Genomic DNA, 18159 nt, shown 5'->3' on the forward strand with positions numbered 1-18159 from the left:
AAATATAGAAATGAGAGAAGGGAGGGGTTGATGCTTACTCTACGCTCAGCGTTGGAGATCAATAGATTATGTAAAGGAGAGGATCTGCATACGAAGAATAGAAGAAAGAAGAGAGTGAAACCCAGGATTTTTGTAGCCCTGATCGGAGCCTCCATTGGAGTAAAACTGGCTTCGATTTTGGGGCAAAGTCTTCCAGGACCAACAACGTAGAAATAATAAATGATTGGTTGTGTCAACTCCATTGGGCCTTGCTACTGCACTATACATCTTTTCATGGGACTTATAAGGGATCTACTGTCATCAACCGCTGCACAGCTGATCTATTATAGCGTTTTATTAACTATTATAATAATAATATGAGATGATTATAAGATAATATTTATTTATTTTTTTAATTATTGATAATATATATTTTATAGACATAATTATTTAAATTTAAACGGTAAATAATTATTATTATTCTTTAAAATCTCAAATTTGAGAAAAAAAATGTTAAGAGTTGAGCATTTAATGTCATAAGAAATTATCTTCGAACAAATTCTATTTTATATTTATTTAAAATTAATAATTTTTTTTAAAAAATAATATTATCTTTAATTATCGAGATCATTTAACTGAGTTATCCGCAAGGTTTCTAAACAACACAAGGATTAATTGCTCGAAATGAATTCGAATTCGAATATTATTAGGGGTGTAAAAGAGTCGAATTCGAATATTATTGAACTCGACTCGAATCGAAAAATCTAAAATAGAGCTTGACTCGACTCGAAAACTCGCGAGCTTAAAATTTTTAAGCTCGACTCGAATTTGAAATCTTGAACTGAAGCTCGTAAGCAGCTCGAAAATTGCTCGAAATGAAATTTTTTTTCTTAAACTTAACAAGATTGAATCCTCAAACTCGAACATGAACCTTAAATACATAAAAGTCTTATTGTATTTTTTAAAAAATAAACACATAAATGTTAATATTATTAATAATTTATTTTTAAAAAAAAAAATCTTAATATATTATATTTTCGAATCGAGTATCAAGTAGCTCGTTTCGACTCGTTAAGAATTCGAGTCGAGCTCTAATTTAAGTTCGAGTTCATTCGATTCAAATATTTATTAAATTTTAACCGAGTTGTTAAATAGCTCGCGATATGTCTCTCTCATTTACAGCCCTCCACATCATGTCATCGAATATCGTACGGTCCATACAACTGCACCATCATCCCCTTGCACGTTAGCCTTTTCCACCCTCCCCTGCTAACTTGCACCGTCTGGGTTGATCTAAACCTAGCTTCCTCCCCATGTTGTTTCCCGCTTTGTAAAGACTATTGTCAAGATTTTCAAGCGGCTTCAGGTGGTTCTCCAGGTTTTAATTCTTTTTTTTTATTTCCCCCAATTTATTTGATAGATTTTTAAAAGCAATGGATTTGGAACTTTTACCCTAGAACTTTGGGGTTTTATGTAGTTTCGATTGAAGAAAACCAAGAAACAAGAGAAATCCACGTTTGGAAACGTGTTAGAACAATGGAATCGAGCGATTTAGAGAATAGGGTTTTTGTTAATTGTCATGCCTCACTTTGAAACACCCATGAGCAATGTTTGTTAAGGGCTCATGATTTGATTGGGTTATGTTGTTCTTCGTTGTTTAGAATCTTTGTTGTAAATGGGAAATGTTGAAGTACCAAAGTGGCTTAAAAGGTTGCCATTGGCACCTGAACTTCGGCCGACTGATACAGAGTTTGCTGACCCCATTGCATATATATCAAAGATTGAGAAAGAAGTTAGTTCTTATGGTATATGTAAGATTATCCCGCCATTTCCAAAACCATCGAAAAAGTATGTTTTTAACAATTTGAATAGGTCGCTGTCCAAATGTCCGGAATTAGGAAGTGATGTGAATGTTGATTCTGTTTCGAGTTTTGGGGATATTGGTGGTGATGAAGCGGAAAGAAGGGCGGTGTTTACGACTCGACATCAGGAGCTGGGAGAGAGTGGGAAGAGAATGAAAGGGGTGGCTAATAGTCCACTATGTGGTGCTCAGAAGCAAGTGGGGCAAAGTGGGGCGATTTATACAGTAGAGCAGTTTGAATCCAAGTCTAAGACATTGGCAAATAGTTTATTGGGTGTGCTTAAGGAGGTATCACCATTGCATATTGAGGCATTATATTGGAAGTTGGCTTCAGAGAAGTCTATATATGTGGAATATGCTAATGATGTCCCTGGATCAGGTTTTGGGGAACCGGACGATCAATTTCAGTATTTTCATAGGAGGAGGAGGAATAGGATGTCATACAGGAGGAAAAACTCAGAATTTAAGAAAGATGAGATTGATACTGTAAATAATTCACAGAGGGATGAGATTAAAGATACTTCCGTTAAATGTAACCTAGATAAACATGTAGAAACACCCAAGTCATCAACTACATTGTCAACCATGGCATCAGATGGAAGTTCTCATTCTAAAAGAAAGAATGGAAATGCTGGAAATGATATGGAAGGTACCGCTGGTTGGAAGCTATCAAATAGTCCTTGGAATCTTCAAGTGATTGCTCTCTCCGCTGACTCACTTACACGTTTTATGCCTGATGATATTTCTGGTGTTACTTCTCCCATGGTTTATATTGGCATGTTGTTTAGCTGGTTTGCATGGCATGTTGTTTAGCTGGTTTGCATGGCATGCTGAAGATCATGAGCTTCATAGCATGAATTTTCTTCATACTGGCTCTTCAAAGACTTGGTATGCTGTTCCTGGAGATCATGTTTGAGGAAGTTATCCTCACCGAGGGTTATGGTGGTAACATTGACCGCTTAGGTATGTCACTTTTTTGTCATCTTATATTAGGTTGTTGAGAATTACATCGGGGTTGGATTCAAGAATGTTTTGCATGATTTCATTTCATGGTTTATGGATTATAGTACATATTTTGTTGACATTATTTCATTTCATCATATATTAGGAACGTTTGATATCCTATCGGACATAATTGATTATTGCAACTTTTATATCTTTTGAGTAATTGTATCCTTTATTGCCAGCTGCTCTGTCATTACTGGGTGAAAAGACAACTCTTCTATCACCTGATATGATTGTCACATCTGGCATTCCTTGTTGTAGGTGAGTTGATTTTATTCTTTTGAGTAATTGTATCCTTAGTCTTCCCTGATCTCCTAATGATATTGAACTTGCAGATGTGAGGATGTTAACATCCCATTCTTGGAAAACTTTTGAGGCTTGCTTTGTACTGCAAAGTCTGCGATTTGGTGTTTTCTTCTGAAATTTTGAAATTCTACTTTATTCTGTTGTTTCTTCAGGTTAGTACAGAATCCTGGTGAATTTGTTGTGACTTTTTCGAGAGCCGACCACGTAGGATTCAGCCATGGTAATTTCTTTATAGTTGATTTTCACCTTTATGAGAATTTCATCAATTGTGTTGCTCCTGAATGGGGATCTAATACTGCATATTTATGTTCTATTGACTATAAGAAGCACATAATGGAAACTGTGCAAAATATTAATGAACATGCCTTATTCAAGAAACAGTTTTTTTTAATAGGCACACATTTTAGCTTGACATGATCTGGTAAGAATGGATAGAGAGGTTCTCATAGGGGTAAATTGTCTGGAAAATTATCGGCGTGGCATAACAAATGTGTTTATATTTAAAAAATTTGAGGCTCCAAACGGGATTGATAAGTTTCACTTCCTCTGTTAGTTTTGGAAATTATTGACTCGTAATTATGAGAAAAATAGTTCTCTTTTTCCCTTCTAATTTTCTTCCTTCTGGAGAAGAACTAAAAGGGAGGGGACAGGGAAGAATTTCATTGTCAAAGCGTTTTGGTCTAGGTTGGGTGGGGGATGAGGCTATCTATCTATCATTTGTGAGCAAGGTCTTGCTGATGGTGATCTCATTAATCATCATGCTTAAAGGTATTTAAAATGAGTTCTGAAGGTGGACGTCTTATGTGAAAAATACTCTTATGACGTATGTGTGATTTTACCATGGAACTAGAATTAGGACTAACCTGAAATTATCTGTGTACCAATGTTTCATAAACCACCACAATGCGGAAGGGCCTTTTAGTGTGGTCATTGTGAACCTACATCTGAATATTGTCTGAGACTGTGTTGCTTTGCTTCTTCATTGTTTTTGAAGTCCCAATGTCCAATGCATAACCACGCATATTTATGGTGATATGATCCTCCCTGGACCATCCAAATACATTGAAATCCGTGAAAATAAATTGAGCATACATTTACTGTGGACTTTTTATCACTTTCCAATTCTCATTGTTTGCTGTGGTCAATTGTTTTACTAAACAGGTTTTAATTGCGGGGAAGCTGCAAACTTCGGAACTCCACAGTGGCTTCCAGTCGCTAAAGAAGCTGCTGTGCGTAGAGCGGCTATGAACTATCTTCCAATGCTTTCTCATCAGCAGCTGTTATACCTTTTGACCATGTCTTTTGTGTCAAGGTCAGTTTGTATTTATCTAAGCAAAACATGGATTGAAGTTATGCTATATCTGTTTGTTCAGAAATCTGGCACTATGAAGATTTATATTCTTGATATTTCTTTGCTCAGTGGATGAGGGTTGCCCGATGCAGATAGCATGTCAAGAATTGAAACAGTGGGCCTACAGGCAGCTGTTTCTGTTTCTAATTTAAAGTTAATAAATATAAGGCTCAGTATAGTAATATGCTATGTTTTTTTGATAAAATAGTAATATGCTATGTTGATCCGACTCTTTATATTTGTTTAGTACTTATGTTTGAAACCTATGTTTTTAGTTGTTAGGAAACTGTAACAAAATTTATGGCACTGTTTTTGTTTATACTGTTTAATCAACTGCAGTTCATCCCAAAATTTATGGCATCTTTGTTTTTTTAATTGTTTTATTTATTTATAACAGTTTTAGACACAAAATGAACTTGTGTATTTAGAACAATCTGTAACCAAAATTATGGCATTATTTTTGTCCTTTAATCAACTGCAGTTAATCCATAATTCGCAAATTATGCCATTTTTTAATATCAAGCTTAATTCACATAGGGTTCTGCGTAAATCTTTGTAGTTCTTTGCATTATTTTTCTAAAATTTGGTTGTAATAATATCTATTGAGCTGTCTCGTTTCTCATGTCTGTTTCACATAATTTGTTTCCATTATAGGATACCAAGATCCTTGCTTCCTGGTTCTCGCAGTTCACGTCTGAGAGATCGCTTGAAGGAAGAACGAGAGGTGTTAGTAAAGAAGGCATTTATAGAAGATTTGTTAACTGAAAATAAATTGTTATCTCTTCTTCTAAAAAGAGAATCGACTTATAGTGCAATAATGTGGGACCCTTTGTTACTTCCTTATACGAGCAAAGATTCCGAATTACCCAGCGGAAATGCTACAGAATCTGGGATGCTGCAAGAAAATATTTCTGACATTCACATTGAAGATAAATCTGATCAAAAGAATCTCTTAGATGAGATGAGCTTCTACATGGAAAATCTGAACCATTTATATTCTAATGATGACGATCTGACATGTGATTTACAAGTTAATTCAGGGACACTGGTCTGTGTGGCTTGCGGAATTCTAGGTTATCCATTTATGTCTGTGGTACAACCATCTGAGGGAGCAATGATGGAACTACCTGCGTATCATGTTTCAAGACAAGGTCCAACAGTCTTGGGAACTAAGAGTTCTTGCCGTGTCAAGGGCTCAGTTTTGGGTATGAGACCCCTTTCTCATAAACTTTTGTTTCTCAAGTTTATCATCAGTTCATTTCTGACTTAATGTTGTCCATCACTCAAATTGTCACATACATGGTCTGATAATATTCGTGTGAGTTAAATGTGTTGCCCTAAACTTGGAGTCTAGAACTTATCTTAATTTTCTTAAAGTAGTTATGTCCAACAGCGATGTTTTACTTATATATGGACTTGGATATGATATGCTGAATACATACTTATATCCTACACTCACACCCAAATCCAGTAGTAGCATAGGTTGGATGTGCTATGATTTTCTCAATATTCAGGTTTATGGAAGAGGGTTGAATGTTTTCCATTGAGGCTCTTTGTTTGTTTTCACGGTAGAAATTGAAGGCATTTAATTGAACTGGAGAAGTTTGCTTCACCATCTTTTCAGGCTTTTCAAATGATAATTAAAGTAAACCTAGTGCTTTACTCTGCAGACAACCTCAACCATGTTGCAGATCTATCACTTCCTTCCAAGGATTCACCATTACAATCGATAACCAAGTTTTCCAAAGGATGGAACACCTGTAATAAATATTTGAGACCTCGGATTTTCTGCCTGAAGCATGCTGTTCAAGTTGATGAGCTTTTGCAGTCCAAAGGTGGAGCAAAAATACTGGTGATTTGCCATTCAGGTAAGATTGACTTCCGATCTGCCTGCCCGAATATTCTATTCATCAAATCAGTTTATCTACATTTAGGCTGCATTCCAGTTTTTATCAATGACTGATCAAAAAGTAGAAATGAACAGCAGACCCATGACGTGACTACCCATTCCTGACATCTGTTTCTGCATCATACTTGGACACGAGTATGGAGATATGATCTTCTAATGATCCTCCAAATACATGAAAATTTGTTAAAAAAACTTGAACCCATCCCTGTTGGACTCATACCCGAATTTTAAACACCCAAGTCTGAGTTAACATGTTAAAACTAGATAACAATGGAAATAGAAGAATTAAGAAAAGAATCGTAATTTTCACTTGTTTAATTGACAATCAAATACAGCCTTTTATAGCCTACAAGAGTGTTCAACTATTTTGGAATATTAGCTTAAACTAGGCTAGTCTAAATCATACTGAAATCAGAACTGATTTCAGTATTTACAGCTTGCATTGGTAATTTTAGGAAATTATTCCTTGAACCATTGCCAGATATTTAAGGATATGTCTTCTTAAAAATCCGGGTAAAAAAATGTCAGATTTTGTCAACATAACATAGGTCTGTAATTGTAATATTTGCTGCTATCTGCTATTCAACCATTTCATATATTTGCTTCTTCGTTGTTTTGAAATAGTTCTTTAGATCTTTTCTCTGATCTGTCAGATTATCAGAAAATAAAGGCACATGCAATACCGGTTGCGGACGCTATTGGCATCCCTTTTAATTACAGTGATGTTCCACTAGATGCAACATTCGAGGAGGATCTGAATTTGATAAATTTTGCAATTGATGATGAACATGATGAAATTCAGGAAGACTGGACCTCCAAACTTGGTGTTAACTCGCGGTACTGTATCAAAGTCCGAAAAAACTATCCATTTAAGCAGGTTCAGCATGCACTACCATTGAGTGGTCCTTTTGCTGATAAATACAGCAGTTCGGAGTTATTAAACATAAAATGGCAGTTACGAAAATCCCGTTCAAAAAGCAAGTTAAACCATCCATCACCATCCAAACCACATCAAAGCGTCGTAACGGAAGTAAATGAAATATTGGTGGAAAATTTTGATAGTAACATTTCTAATTATGGACATAAAATTATTCAGTATTTAAGAAGGAAAAAGAGAGAACATGATTTTTCTACTGGAGCTGGCGGGGGCAGTGAAATGTTGAAGATTAAGTTGCCAAGAGAATATTTGGATGCGTCGAGTCAACTCCTTGATGAACATGGTGGAAATAAATCCAAGATAAATGCCAGAAGTGACTCAATTCAGAGACAACTTGAGATCCTGCCTTCTTCAGTGGCAGAAAAGGACCAGAACAAAATTTTGGAGGAATTGGATCTGGATGATGAAACTTGGAGTTTGACAGCCTGTGCTAGTTCTCAAAAGAAAAGCGTGATCAAGCTTATGGAGAGTAACAGTAAGAGTGATGAGATTTATCCTGCCGATGAGGGTTCTAAATGCTGCATTTTTTCGGATGATGAAAGGTATGTGGAGAACACTGCCATTGCTACTGAGGTTTGCAGCAATCCACTTTCTGAAGGACAGAGTGAGGCACTGGCTTCTGGCTATGGTTCGGTAAATCTTGGTAGCTCAACAAGTTATCATTCTGCTCAGCGATGTGCTGGAAGATTTGATCAAGGATGGGAGGACATGACTGTTCCAAAATTTTCCATAAACTCATGTATGACTTCTGAGAACGAAGCGCAGCAAGAAACTGAAGCTACCAGCAGAAATAACTGCAAGGCGATGTTAAGATCTGAGGATCCGAAGGAGCCCTGTGCTGCAGCATATTCTTGTGATGGTACGAATTCCAAGAATAAAGAAGAGCGGCAGGAAATCCAGATTAATGCAAGCAAGGAAGGGCTTCTCTCTGGTTCTGTCATGCCAGGGGGAAGTGATCGGTCTGCTAACCTCTCTGTTGAAGATTATTCCACAATTTCCAAGAATCCTTGTATCAATCATACTGATGTGACCTTAGATGTTGAAGTATTGCAAGAAACTCGAGGTACAGAAAGAACCGCTGAGGATGAAGTTATAACTGGTTCCAATTTGCCAATCCAAGAAAAGCACCCTACTCAATTGGTGATAGAAGCTTGCTCTGAGGTCCACCAAGATAGCGGTTATCTGGAGAAGCCGAATGATGCTGCAACAGCATATGAAGAAACTGTTTCTTGCTGTCATAGTCCTGTAAATCAGACAACTATCGCAACCCAAAGCTACTCAAGAACAAATAGAGTAACTCATACTACCGTGAATGCAAATGATGGCGAGGAAGTTTGTTCGTTGGAAGAGAATGAAGATCACGGGTCTTTTATGGCAGGTTGTAAGCCAAGGGCCATCTATGGAAGAAAGAAGAAGAGAGAACTGGAGAAAACACCTGAAAAGGTTGGTGGTTATGGCTTTATTAGAAGTCCATGTGAAGGGTTGAGACCAAGGGCTCGGAAAGATGCAACCAGTAGTCTTAATGCGTGTAAAGCATCTTCTGAGGGGCTGCCAACAAAAGAGATGAGGAAACCTTCAGTTCATACCCAGAGTAAGAAAACAATAAAAAAAAGGGTCTCATGGATGTGACCTGGGAGGCTGCCATTTGAGTTTCGAGACAAAGGAAGAGTTGAGGTTGCACAAATGGAATCGGTGTGCGTATGATGGATGTGGAAAGAAATTCCGTTCCCACAAATATGCAATCCTTCATCAACGAGTCCATGATGATGATAGGCCCCTCAAGTGCCCATGGAAAGGTTGTTCCATGTCATTCAAGTGGGCATGGGCTAGGACTGACCATATACGGGTGCACACCGGAGAACGCCCATATAAGTGCAAGGTTGAAGGCTGTGGCCTCTCATTCAGGTTTGTTCATTAATTAGTTTTGAGTTAGTTTTATAAGTAATTTTAATTTATCAGTAATGAAAATTTCATGAAATTAATTTGCTAACAGCAAAAGTTCAATCCGATAAAAAAATAAAATTCTGAATTAAATCCATTTTTCATTTAGAAAGCAGATGTCAAAAGATCACAGTAAATATACACAACCACAATAACTTCTGAAACAAGCAAACACAAATATAAGCTGAAACATTAAAACGGAATTTCTGGATATTAAGTTTCAGTATTTGACTGAGAATCCAACTAAAACCACACAGAAGCCCCCTCTCATTTATTCGAGTACCATGAAGCTCAAATAAAACAGCTAAAGATTGCCATTCTGATAAGCTTGAAGATGATCACCGGTCAGCCTGCAAATTCTCCATTCAGGCAAGACTTGAGCACCCATTTGTTCATAAAACTTAATGGCATTTACGTTCCAATCCAAAACCACCCATTCGACTCTCCCGTACTCCATTTTCACCGGCTGCTTCGCCACTGCCGACAGCAACATTTTCCCAAACCCTTTCCTCCTATAGCATTCTCTGACGAACAAATCCTCTATATAAAACCCTGGTTTCCCCAGAAATGTAGAGTAGTTGGGGAAAAACAAAACGAACCCAGCGATCGCAACTTGATCATTTCCATAATGAACCGAAAAGGCATCTTTTTCAGGGTCGTCTAAGGGGAGGTCGAAGTACAAAGTTTTCTCTATGGGGGTGAAAGAGGGGGAGGGGGAAATGGAAGGGAGTGGAGTGGAGGAATAGGAGAAGAGGAAAGTTCGAGGAGGAAAACTGCCAAGGACTGGAAAGGAGGGGAGACGAAAAGGGTGGAAGAGAGGGAGGATTCCGTGGCGGTGAAGAGGTGGGTCAGCTTTTCATAGACGGCCATTTGGTGGATTAGTTTGTGGATGAAAGGGACGTCTAAAGGGGTGGCTAGGCGGATCCTGGTGAACACAGGGTGGCCTATCGGAGTTGTTTCCGCCATGGATGCGTCCGGGACATCGGATGGTGGAGCGGTGGAGCGGCGGCGGCCATTGGATTTGGAGGTGTTTGTGAGTGACAAGACAAGTGGAAAATTTGAGAGGTCTCTAGAGAGTGCGATGTGGAGAACGGAGGGTGGAGTGGGGACTTCAAGGAATGTAAAAATGTAATTTGAGTGGGAAAAGGAGGGTATTTGTCTCAAGATATTTTTATAAAAATTAAAGAAAATATATTTAAAAAAAATTCAAATTATAATAAACATGGAATGAACTCCATATGCAAAAATATAAGAAAAAGGGATCCAATAGCTTTCCCGATGTCACCTATGAGAATTCATCCTCAACCTGCCTAATGCTGTTCGTTATTTACTTTTCAATTTTTCAACTATTCCTAATGATTATTTATTTTTAAATTTATCCGCATCAAAATAGCATTTAAATTTATTAATAAACAAGACTGAAAAATGTCAAAGAAGTCTCATCCCTTTCATATTTGCGTGTTTAAATGGCCCCCTTTCCACCTAAATCTTCAAGAGTTGGATTCAGGGTATCAACAGAGCCTTTCTTCACTTCTTCCCCTCGAGCAGCTAGATAATCCTCTATGCTTCCGGGTTCCCCAAACCACCCGAGCCGATCCGCGATCAGATGTAAATTATTACACCCTCCACATCTTGCCACCACCACACCTTTCTCATAAGATTCACGGCAAACTGTCTTCACAGATCGCGTTTCACAGACTTTGCACGTAAATATCATTGCAAGATCGTGTCTTGCCGACATTTTCAAGTTAGATATAGCATTATGCTTCACGGAAGAACCGTTCGTCTCAGAAGGTACATTGGCCATGCAAGAAGCAGGTTTAAACTGTCAGCTTCGTGGATCTTGGTGTTATCATTAGCCTGGCCGGAAGGATCGGGTTGATTCTGGAGCCATCTTCTAAAAAAGTTATACCTAGTGCCCAAGGATACACTTGCAGAAGATAAGGCTGGTGAAGGAGGTTCTTTCAGCAAAGGGTTAACATTCAGAACTAGAAAGGCAAAAAAGAATTGCAATCTATGGTTCTCTGAATCTTCATTTATCTTTTAGGTACACATGTCCAGAACATTTTAGGAGAAGAGTACCGGGATGTGACCCCCTAAAGAACTCTTTTAAATGGAAAAACTTTAACAATTGAACACATCCGTGTCAGACATATATACGGACGACATGTTACTCAGACTCGAGTGTGAGTGTCAAACAATCATGTTCGAAAAGAGTACATTCATTTTTCTTTTGAAGATTTACATAGTTGGAGACTCCATGCATCAAATATGAGTGTCAAACAATGGTACATCAAGAAAATCGAAGAATAACAAAGGTTATAGTGTTCAACTTTCTTGGCACATCTACTAACAAAAGAAAAGAAGGCCTAAAGTCTCATCGATCGGAAGACTTTACAGTTTAAACATGATAATGAGCATACACAACCACTTCATTATCCACTACTAAATCAGACTTGCCTTGATTTTCAGTTGCCATTCCTCAAGGGAATCTGCTAAATATGTAGGATTGAGAAAACTATGGAAAGCTAACCCCTTTAACGCAGCTAGAAAACATCCGTCTGTTACACTAAAAAAACTATTACCACCTCAATGACCCAAAAACATTTCTAACGCAGAAGAACTAAACCTTAAACTCTGAACAGCTAGTTCTAGGCAAAATCGTTAACACTAGATCTTTGAATGGAAGTCCCGGTAAAAATTTCTAAATAACAGATTGATGAAACCAGCCAATGAGCTAAACACAATGAACCAAACTCAAAACATGGAGCCATTTAGGCCCCTAGCTGTAAAGAAGTGCCTATGTTATCATAAAGTATACACTGACATTTGCATAAATTTCTATTTCTCATAAATTGAACTTAGATTCATCACAATCAGACCTGTATTCACAATTCCCCGGCATTAAACTACTCAAAGTAACCTCTGGTTTTCTATCCTCTACCCCGCTATGCTATCATTTAACAAGACTACTGATAATACCACAAAAAATTAGATATCCCTCCCCTAAGAATACAGCCATGTTTCACATGCATTGCAATAATGCATGCTAATACACTTTACATCAAAAATATGACCCTCTTTGAGGAACCTCTCTAAATACATGGAAAAACTTCAAAAAATTGAGCATAAATATACTGGACTAGTACCTACATCTGAAACTCACACCGAATTCGAATAACATAGCTATGAACTGTTTTATATTACCACACTGTTTTGAAAACATTGTACCAGGGAAAAAAATCCACAGCACAAGAAAAGATCAAGATTTTCAATATATCTCAACCAGGGGCGGATGTACATGGCTCCCTAGGGGAGCCAAAATATTAAATTTAGTTTAATTTGTTAATAAAAATAGAAAAAAATAAGAAAATTTACATTCCCAAAATTTTTTAAAATAGGTTATCACAATTTTGGACCCCTATTTTTTAATTTCTAGATCGTCACTGATCTCAACTCACAGCCTTTCATTTCAAAAAATGCAAGACGAGGAAACCCAAAAGGTTGTCTTTAGACAAAATAAAAACCCAAATGTTCTATTGATTGAAAGTGCTGAAACAAATGCAAAGAAACCCCAATTCGTAAAGTTCCACAGACGCACACCCCAGTTTTCAGCTCATATGAATAAAGCCCTAGTAAGAGAAACACAGAAACATTAAAACTACTGTAAAAAAGTACCCGCCGAAACTGAGACATCTTCAGGCGAAAGACGCGAGAGAACGGTTTGAACCCGACGAATCAATTATTGGAAGATTATATTCAACGATTCAATATGTTTAATCTCATCTCCTCTTATAATACTAATTAAATTGAAACAATAATTATTTTCAATTATTGATTAAGAAATGGAAGTTATTTTTATCTTCTTAGAAAATAATGAAAAAATATTAAAAAAAAACTGAATAAAAATAGAAAATGTTTTTTAAACAAAAACAAAAGGCAGTGAAAAACTCAAAACGTAAAGATGATGATTTCGGTGTTTCATTAGAAAACTGTTTTCGAGTTTTCAGGTTTTAAATTAGAGGGAAAAAATATCTATGATTATATTTACAATCAAACAAAAGAACACCGATGCTTTGTAGAATTTGGGCTTCAATTGCAGAATCGATCCTGAAAGCTTTAAAGCTTGTGCTTCCCTCGTCACTCACGACGACTTGGAGTCTTATATTCAACGATTTTTTTTGGTATAAAGAAAGGGCAAAAACGACAGTGTTTAACCCTACCACCTAATGAATTCAATTCCCACTTTGTCTGCCTGAATCAAGCTCTTCATTTCCTCCAGTGGGGATATCAGAATGTGAACTCCTTCCTTCTAGACAGAAAAAACCTTTCAATAACATTACCTTCTTCAGAATAACGACTTTAAAATCACACATTTCCCTTCCTAGGCATAGAACCAACATTCGTTTAGCAACCTCAATAAATTATGAGGGTGTGACAGGACCTTTCCTGCAAAAAAGACAAGATGGAGTGTTGCAGATCAAGTTTTTGCAAGAGAATTCGAATAATTGGGGCATACTATGAGAAAATGAAAGAAGAAAAAATAAAGAGAATCATTGAAATAATTCTATCATGCATTAATTACATTGTTTTCATGTAAATACGATTAATCATGAATACTCGTCCCCCTAGGGATATCTCTTTTACAAAGACTTCCGTGTATGAGATGATGAACAGCTTTGTTTCATTTATCCTTTTATATGTATATATACCCATTGTTTTCCCCTTTTGAGCCTATAATATTGTTTCTTATGATTCAACTCTAACCAAGTATCACCCTCAACAATGGGGGGCAAAGATAAATGACATCTACTCGCATGAGTGAACATCATCAATCTGGATTTCACTACAAAGGCAAGTCATAGGAAGAAATAACAAGATATCACAAGGTGAATCAATCAAATACGAAGAATTCGAAGATCAAATCGAGTTAACAACACAGAGAGAAAAAGAAGAGATATAGAAAAAACAGAAAAAGAAAGTAAAAACAGGAAAAAAGAGAGAAAAACAAAAAGAAAAACAAAAAAAAGAGAAAAAGAGAAAACATAAGAAAGCGGTAAAAAAGGAAAAAAAGAAAAAAGAAAAAAGAAGAAAATAGACAGATCCAACACTTCAAGATGAGCAGTTTAAAGATCTAGAATCAATTCATTAGAAAATCAGAGAACACCAAAAGAAAATAAAAAAAAGGACACGCGAGAAGATTCAAATAAGGCAGAGTAAGATTGAAGATGGCAGAATGAATTGATCTTTGGTTCGATAACCCTTAAACACTTGTTTGGGCCTATTTATCATTTTCTTTCATAACCATGAGACATAGCCTACATTACGTGCCTGAAAAGTCCCTTCTAATCATACATGGATTTCTAAGTAGAGAGACTATCTTCAGATTTCATTTCGCCCCTCAGGGTTAATTTTATTTGCAAAAATTAGATTTCTAAAATCTTTAATGCATGATAGAAAAAAATAATAAAAAGAGGGTTCAAGACGTAAAATTTTAGATGACGTTTTGAAACTAAAGGAGAATTTGAGTTGGAAACTTGAAAAGGCGGCTCGAACACGAAGATTGTCAACCACTGTACAGAAGGACAATCTTATACATCTCTTGATAAAGCAATGCACAATCCAAAGGCGTTCGCGAAGGTTAGGAACCAGTGAACATTTCTAGAAGAGAAGCATGATTGTTGCTTCATTAGATCAATGAAATCCTTAATCGAGAACGCAAGAAGCCAACCTGAAATACATTACCTCCCCAAAATAACCTGAAGCACATTACCTCCCCAAATTAACCTGAGCCTTTTATCAACATTAATCTTTACACTTTTCAAATATATATAATTTTTGAATGATTAAAAGGAAAAATTAATTGATTTGATATTCAAGGAATTCTTGTTTTACAAATTGTTTTGATTGTGAGCCTGAAGAAATTGATAACGTTTTTTAAATTTATTCAACAATTTTTTTCACATTTCTAAAAAAGAAAGAAAGAAGAGAAACATTTTCAAGCAAGATAGTCTCAAGTGAAAAAGGTCATTGAAGCTGATGAAGCTCATTCTGCCTCTAACGAAGAAAAGAGCAAACGATGCCAGAACAATGAAGTATTTCTTAAAAGAAGATAGTCTGAGAGATCATAAGGACTAGATGATGGAACTTCTAACACTTCATTGTGAAATTATAAGAACCAGATGATCGCCTTAGTTGAAGGTGACACATATCCTAGCTCATAGAAAATATGAAAGACAGTCACGTTAGAGAAATTGATCACTTTTTAAGTGTCAATCTGATGGTGAAATCATGAAGAGAAGCCCTCAAGCTATCCGTTAACATTACTGGTTAGTGATATAAGAGCAAGACCATTCGAGACAAAGATTTTGGCACAAAGAGAGCCATGAGAACCCACACTGAGGCATTACCAAAGCCAGATGTCTTTAAAATCACAAGATTTAAACCAAACATACATGATGAATAACCCTCGTCGCTTGGAGTGCCAGGGTCGAAAGATGAATACAACTAGAGCTTACCCAAAGAAATGGATCTTCACGCTGCATTTAGCCAAAGACTCTAGAGAAACAATTCTAATTGAAATGTCAAGTCAAAGATGTACAAGGAGCCAAGTCATCTACCTGATCGCAACAAGAATTCAAATGAGAAAGCACTTCTTCTAGAATCATGTTGAAGAAGCAAGACAAAATATAGAAGATGAGAGGGACATAATTGTTCCAGAAGATTAGTTTGACCATGCTATTGTTAGGGGCAAACTCTATACAAGAGTGAAGGAAGGCCGAGATCTCCATTTTGAAGCCAAAAGATGATTATTTCTGCACATAAGAAAGTCATGCATTACATGTTGTGTTCATATTTCATGCATCAAAGCATATTTTTTTTACAGATTTTCCAAGAAAAGAAGAGAATAAAAAGACAGAATTCAAGCCTTGAATGAAGGGAATTATATTTCAATTGGCATAACCTCAAGAATTGAGGAGCCCAATCCAAGAAGAATCATTACTTTGATGTGGGGGCACGTTACCCAAACAACATGATATTTTCAAAATATTTTTTAAGAAACTAAGCCTGATTTTCAGGGGTTTCAATGAAATTTTATAAGAAACAAAGCTTGAGGGACCAACGTGATATGTAGGGGTTCCTTATAGACAATTAAGAAACTAAGTTTGATTTTCAAGGGTTTCTTAGTGAGTAAGTTCTTCGGGCCATCGGTAAGTCTTTCGAGCATGATGCTTAAATCCTTCGGGTTATCTATAAGTCTTTCGAGCAAGATGATAAGTCTTTCGGGCCATCCATAAGACATTCGGACAGGGTGTTTTCAACATTTCTGATACTCGATTCATCACATATAGAGTTGAATCAGCAACACCTCACTCGAGGGACCAACGTGATATGTAGGGGTTCCTTGATGACAACTAAGAAACTGAGCTTGATTTTCAAGAGTTTCTTAAAGAGTAAGTCCTTCGAGCCATCAGTAAGTCTTTCGAGCATGATGCTTATATCCTTCGGGTCATCTATAAGTCTTTCGAGCAAGATGATAAGTCCTTCAGGCTATCCATAAGACCTTCGGGCAGGGTGTTTTCAACATTTTTGATACTCAATTCATCACAAATGAAGTTGAATCAGCAACACATCGCTAGAAGGATCATCATTTCCAGTGAAAATACCAGGATGAGAAGAACCCACGACTTGAAGATGGAGACTCAGCCAAGAAAATGAAGCAAGATGACATCATTTGCAGCAAGGACTCGACGATTTCACAGAATGAGAAGAATTGACATTCCCAGTGAAGAGTTCGCAACGTGACAAGAAGAGATCAAGATTAAAAATTGTGCTATTTTATCTTTGCTTCATTCATGTTTCACAGTAATGAGCAAATAGGGGCAGCTGTGAGCACCATACTTAATTGAAATGAGCACAAACCTATTCCCCACGTGAAGCACAAACCCCACCACTATCCCATGTGCTTGCACATCATTTTTTATTTCAAATCCCATACCATACCCATGCCTCCACCTTGGCCAACGAGCTGCTCCAAACACCAACACCCCACTCCACTTGCAAAGACAGAACACAAGAAAGTGGAGTGTTTCTTATTATTCAATTGTAACTGGGTATTTAACCCAAGCAAACAGTCTGTAAAAAGGGTCAGAAAATCCTTGCAAAGAACACACTGTAAACTCATCTTCAAGAAATAACAAGACTACAAAAGTTGTCTAACACATATTGTTTGTCTCTTTTATTATTATTATTCGAATGCGTTTTTAGTTATGATCTGTTTATTTCGAGTTTAATAGTTAGTTGTTTTTTTTTCTTTTGTTATTTTTTTGCTCGATCAGACACCATATAGTACCCTATTTCTTAAAATTTTTGTGGTAATTTTTCTAAAAAGCCCAGACCTTGCATGTTCGAACCGGAGACGAATATAAACCTTTTATTTTCTTTCGAGCATAATATATATATATTCGAGATAATATGTATAAAAAAATAAATAAGTTTTTTTAACTCTAATCATCCCAACTAACCAGTAAAATAACAAAAATGAATAAATGGGGAATAGTTTCGAATCTACCTGAGAAATGAAGGGGTCTCGTTGTAGTTGGGGTCGTAGGGTGAGTCATCTGTGAGGAGGTCGAGTTCTTTTCGGGTTAGAGTCGAGGTCATTTGTGGTTTTTTTTGTGTGTGTAAGGTTCGGTTTGAGTGGATAGATCAAAGAGAGACGAGCGTTTTGGGTTTAGTTGAGGGGCTCCGACCAACTCATGTGGTGGCTGGAGCGACAGCTGGAGGGGCGACGTTAGGCTCCGGCGAGTTTCTCGCCCGAGGGGAAAGAGGGAGAGTTGAGAGTGTTTAGTTTTTTTAGAGGTTGGGGT

General features: G+C 36.9%; 1 protein-coding gene, 1 long non-coding RNA gene and 2 pseudogenes across 2 annotated transcripts; 1 reads left to right on the forward strand and 3 right to left on the reverse strand.

Moving 5' to 3' along the window:
* The first annotated feature begins 1342 nt into the window (after positions 1 to 1342).
* Positions 1343 to 9262, forward strand: LOC120154599 (probable lysine-specific demethylase ELF6). The gene is given in 10 exon segments (XM_039166297.1): positions 1343 to 2647; positions 2649 to 2746; positions 2748 to 2803; positions 3028 to 3106; positions 3304 to 3371; positions 4313 to 4463; positions 5157 to 5707; positions 6194 to 6370; positions 7065 to 8024; positions 8088 to 9262. Coding segments are annotated over 10 exon segments (4023 nt in total). The 5' UTR covers positions 1343 to 1654; the 3' UTR covers positions 8978 to 9262.
* Positions 9263 to 9554: 292 nt separating this feature from the next.
* LOC120154558 lies at positions 9555 to 10352 on the reverse strand (annotated as a pseudogene).
* Positions 10353 to 10702: 350 nt separating this feature from the next.
* Positions 10703 to 11768, reverse strand: LOC120154581 (annotated as a pseudogene).
* A 5509-nt stretch (positions 11769 to 17277) lies between these two features.
* Positions 17278 to 17897, reverse strand: LOC120154595. Its single transcript, XR_005518890.1, has 2 exons — positions 17862 to 17897; positions 17278 to 17346 (listed from the first exon to the last, which is right to left on the reverse strand). It is a non-coding gene; the product is annotated as an uncharacterized LOC120154595 (long non-coding RNA).
* Positions 17898 to 18159: the final 262 nt, after the last annotated feature.

This window comes from Hibiscus syriacus, unplaced genomic scaffold (assembly GCF_006381635.1).
Source record: "Hibiscus syriacus cultivar Baekdansim isolate YM2019G1 unplaced genomic scaffold, ASM638163v2 tig00111132_pilon, whole genome shotgun sequence".
Taxonomy (NCBI): domain Eukaryota; kingdom Viridiplantae; phylum Streptophyta; class Magnoliopsida; order Malvales; family Malvaceae; genus Hibiscus; species Hibiscus syriacus.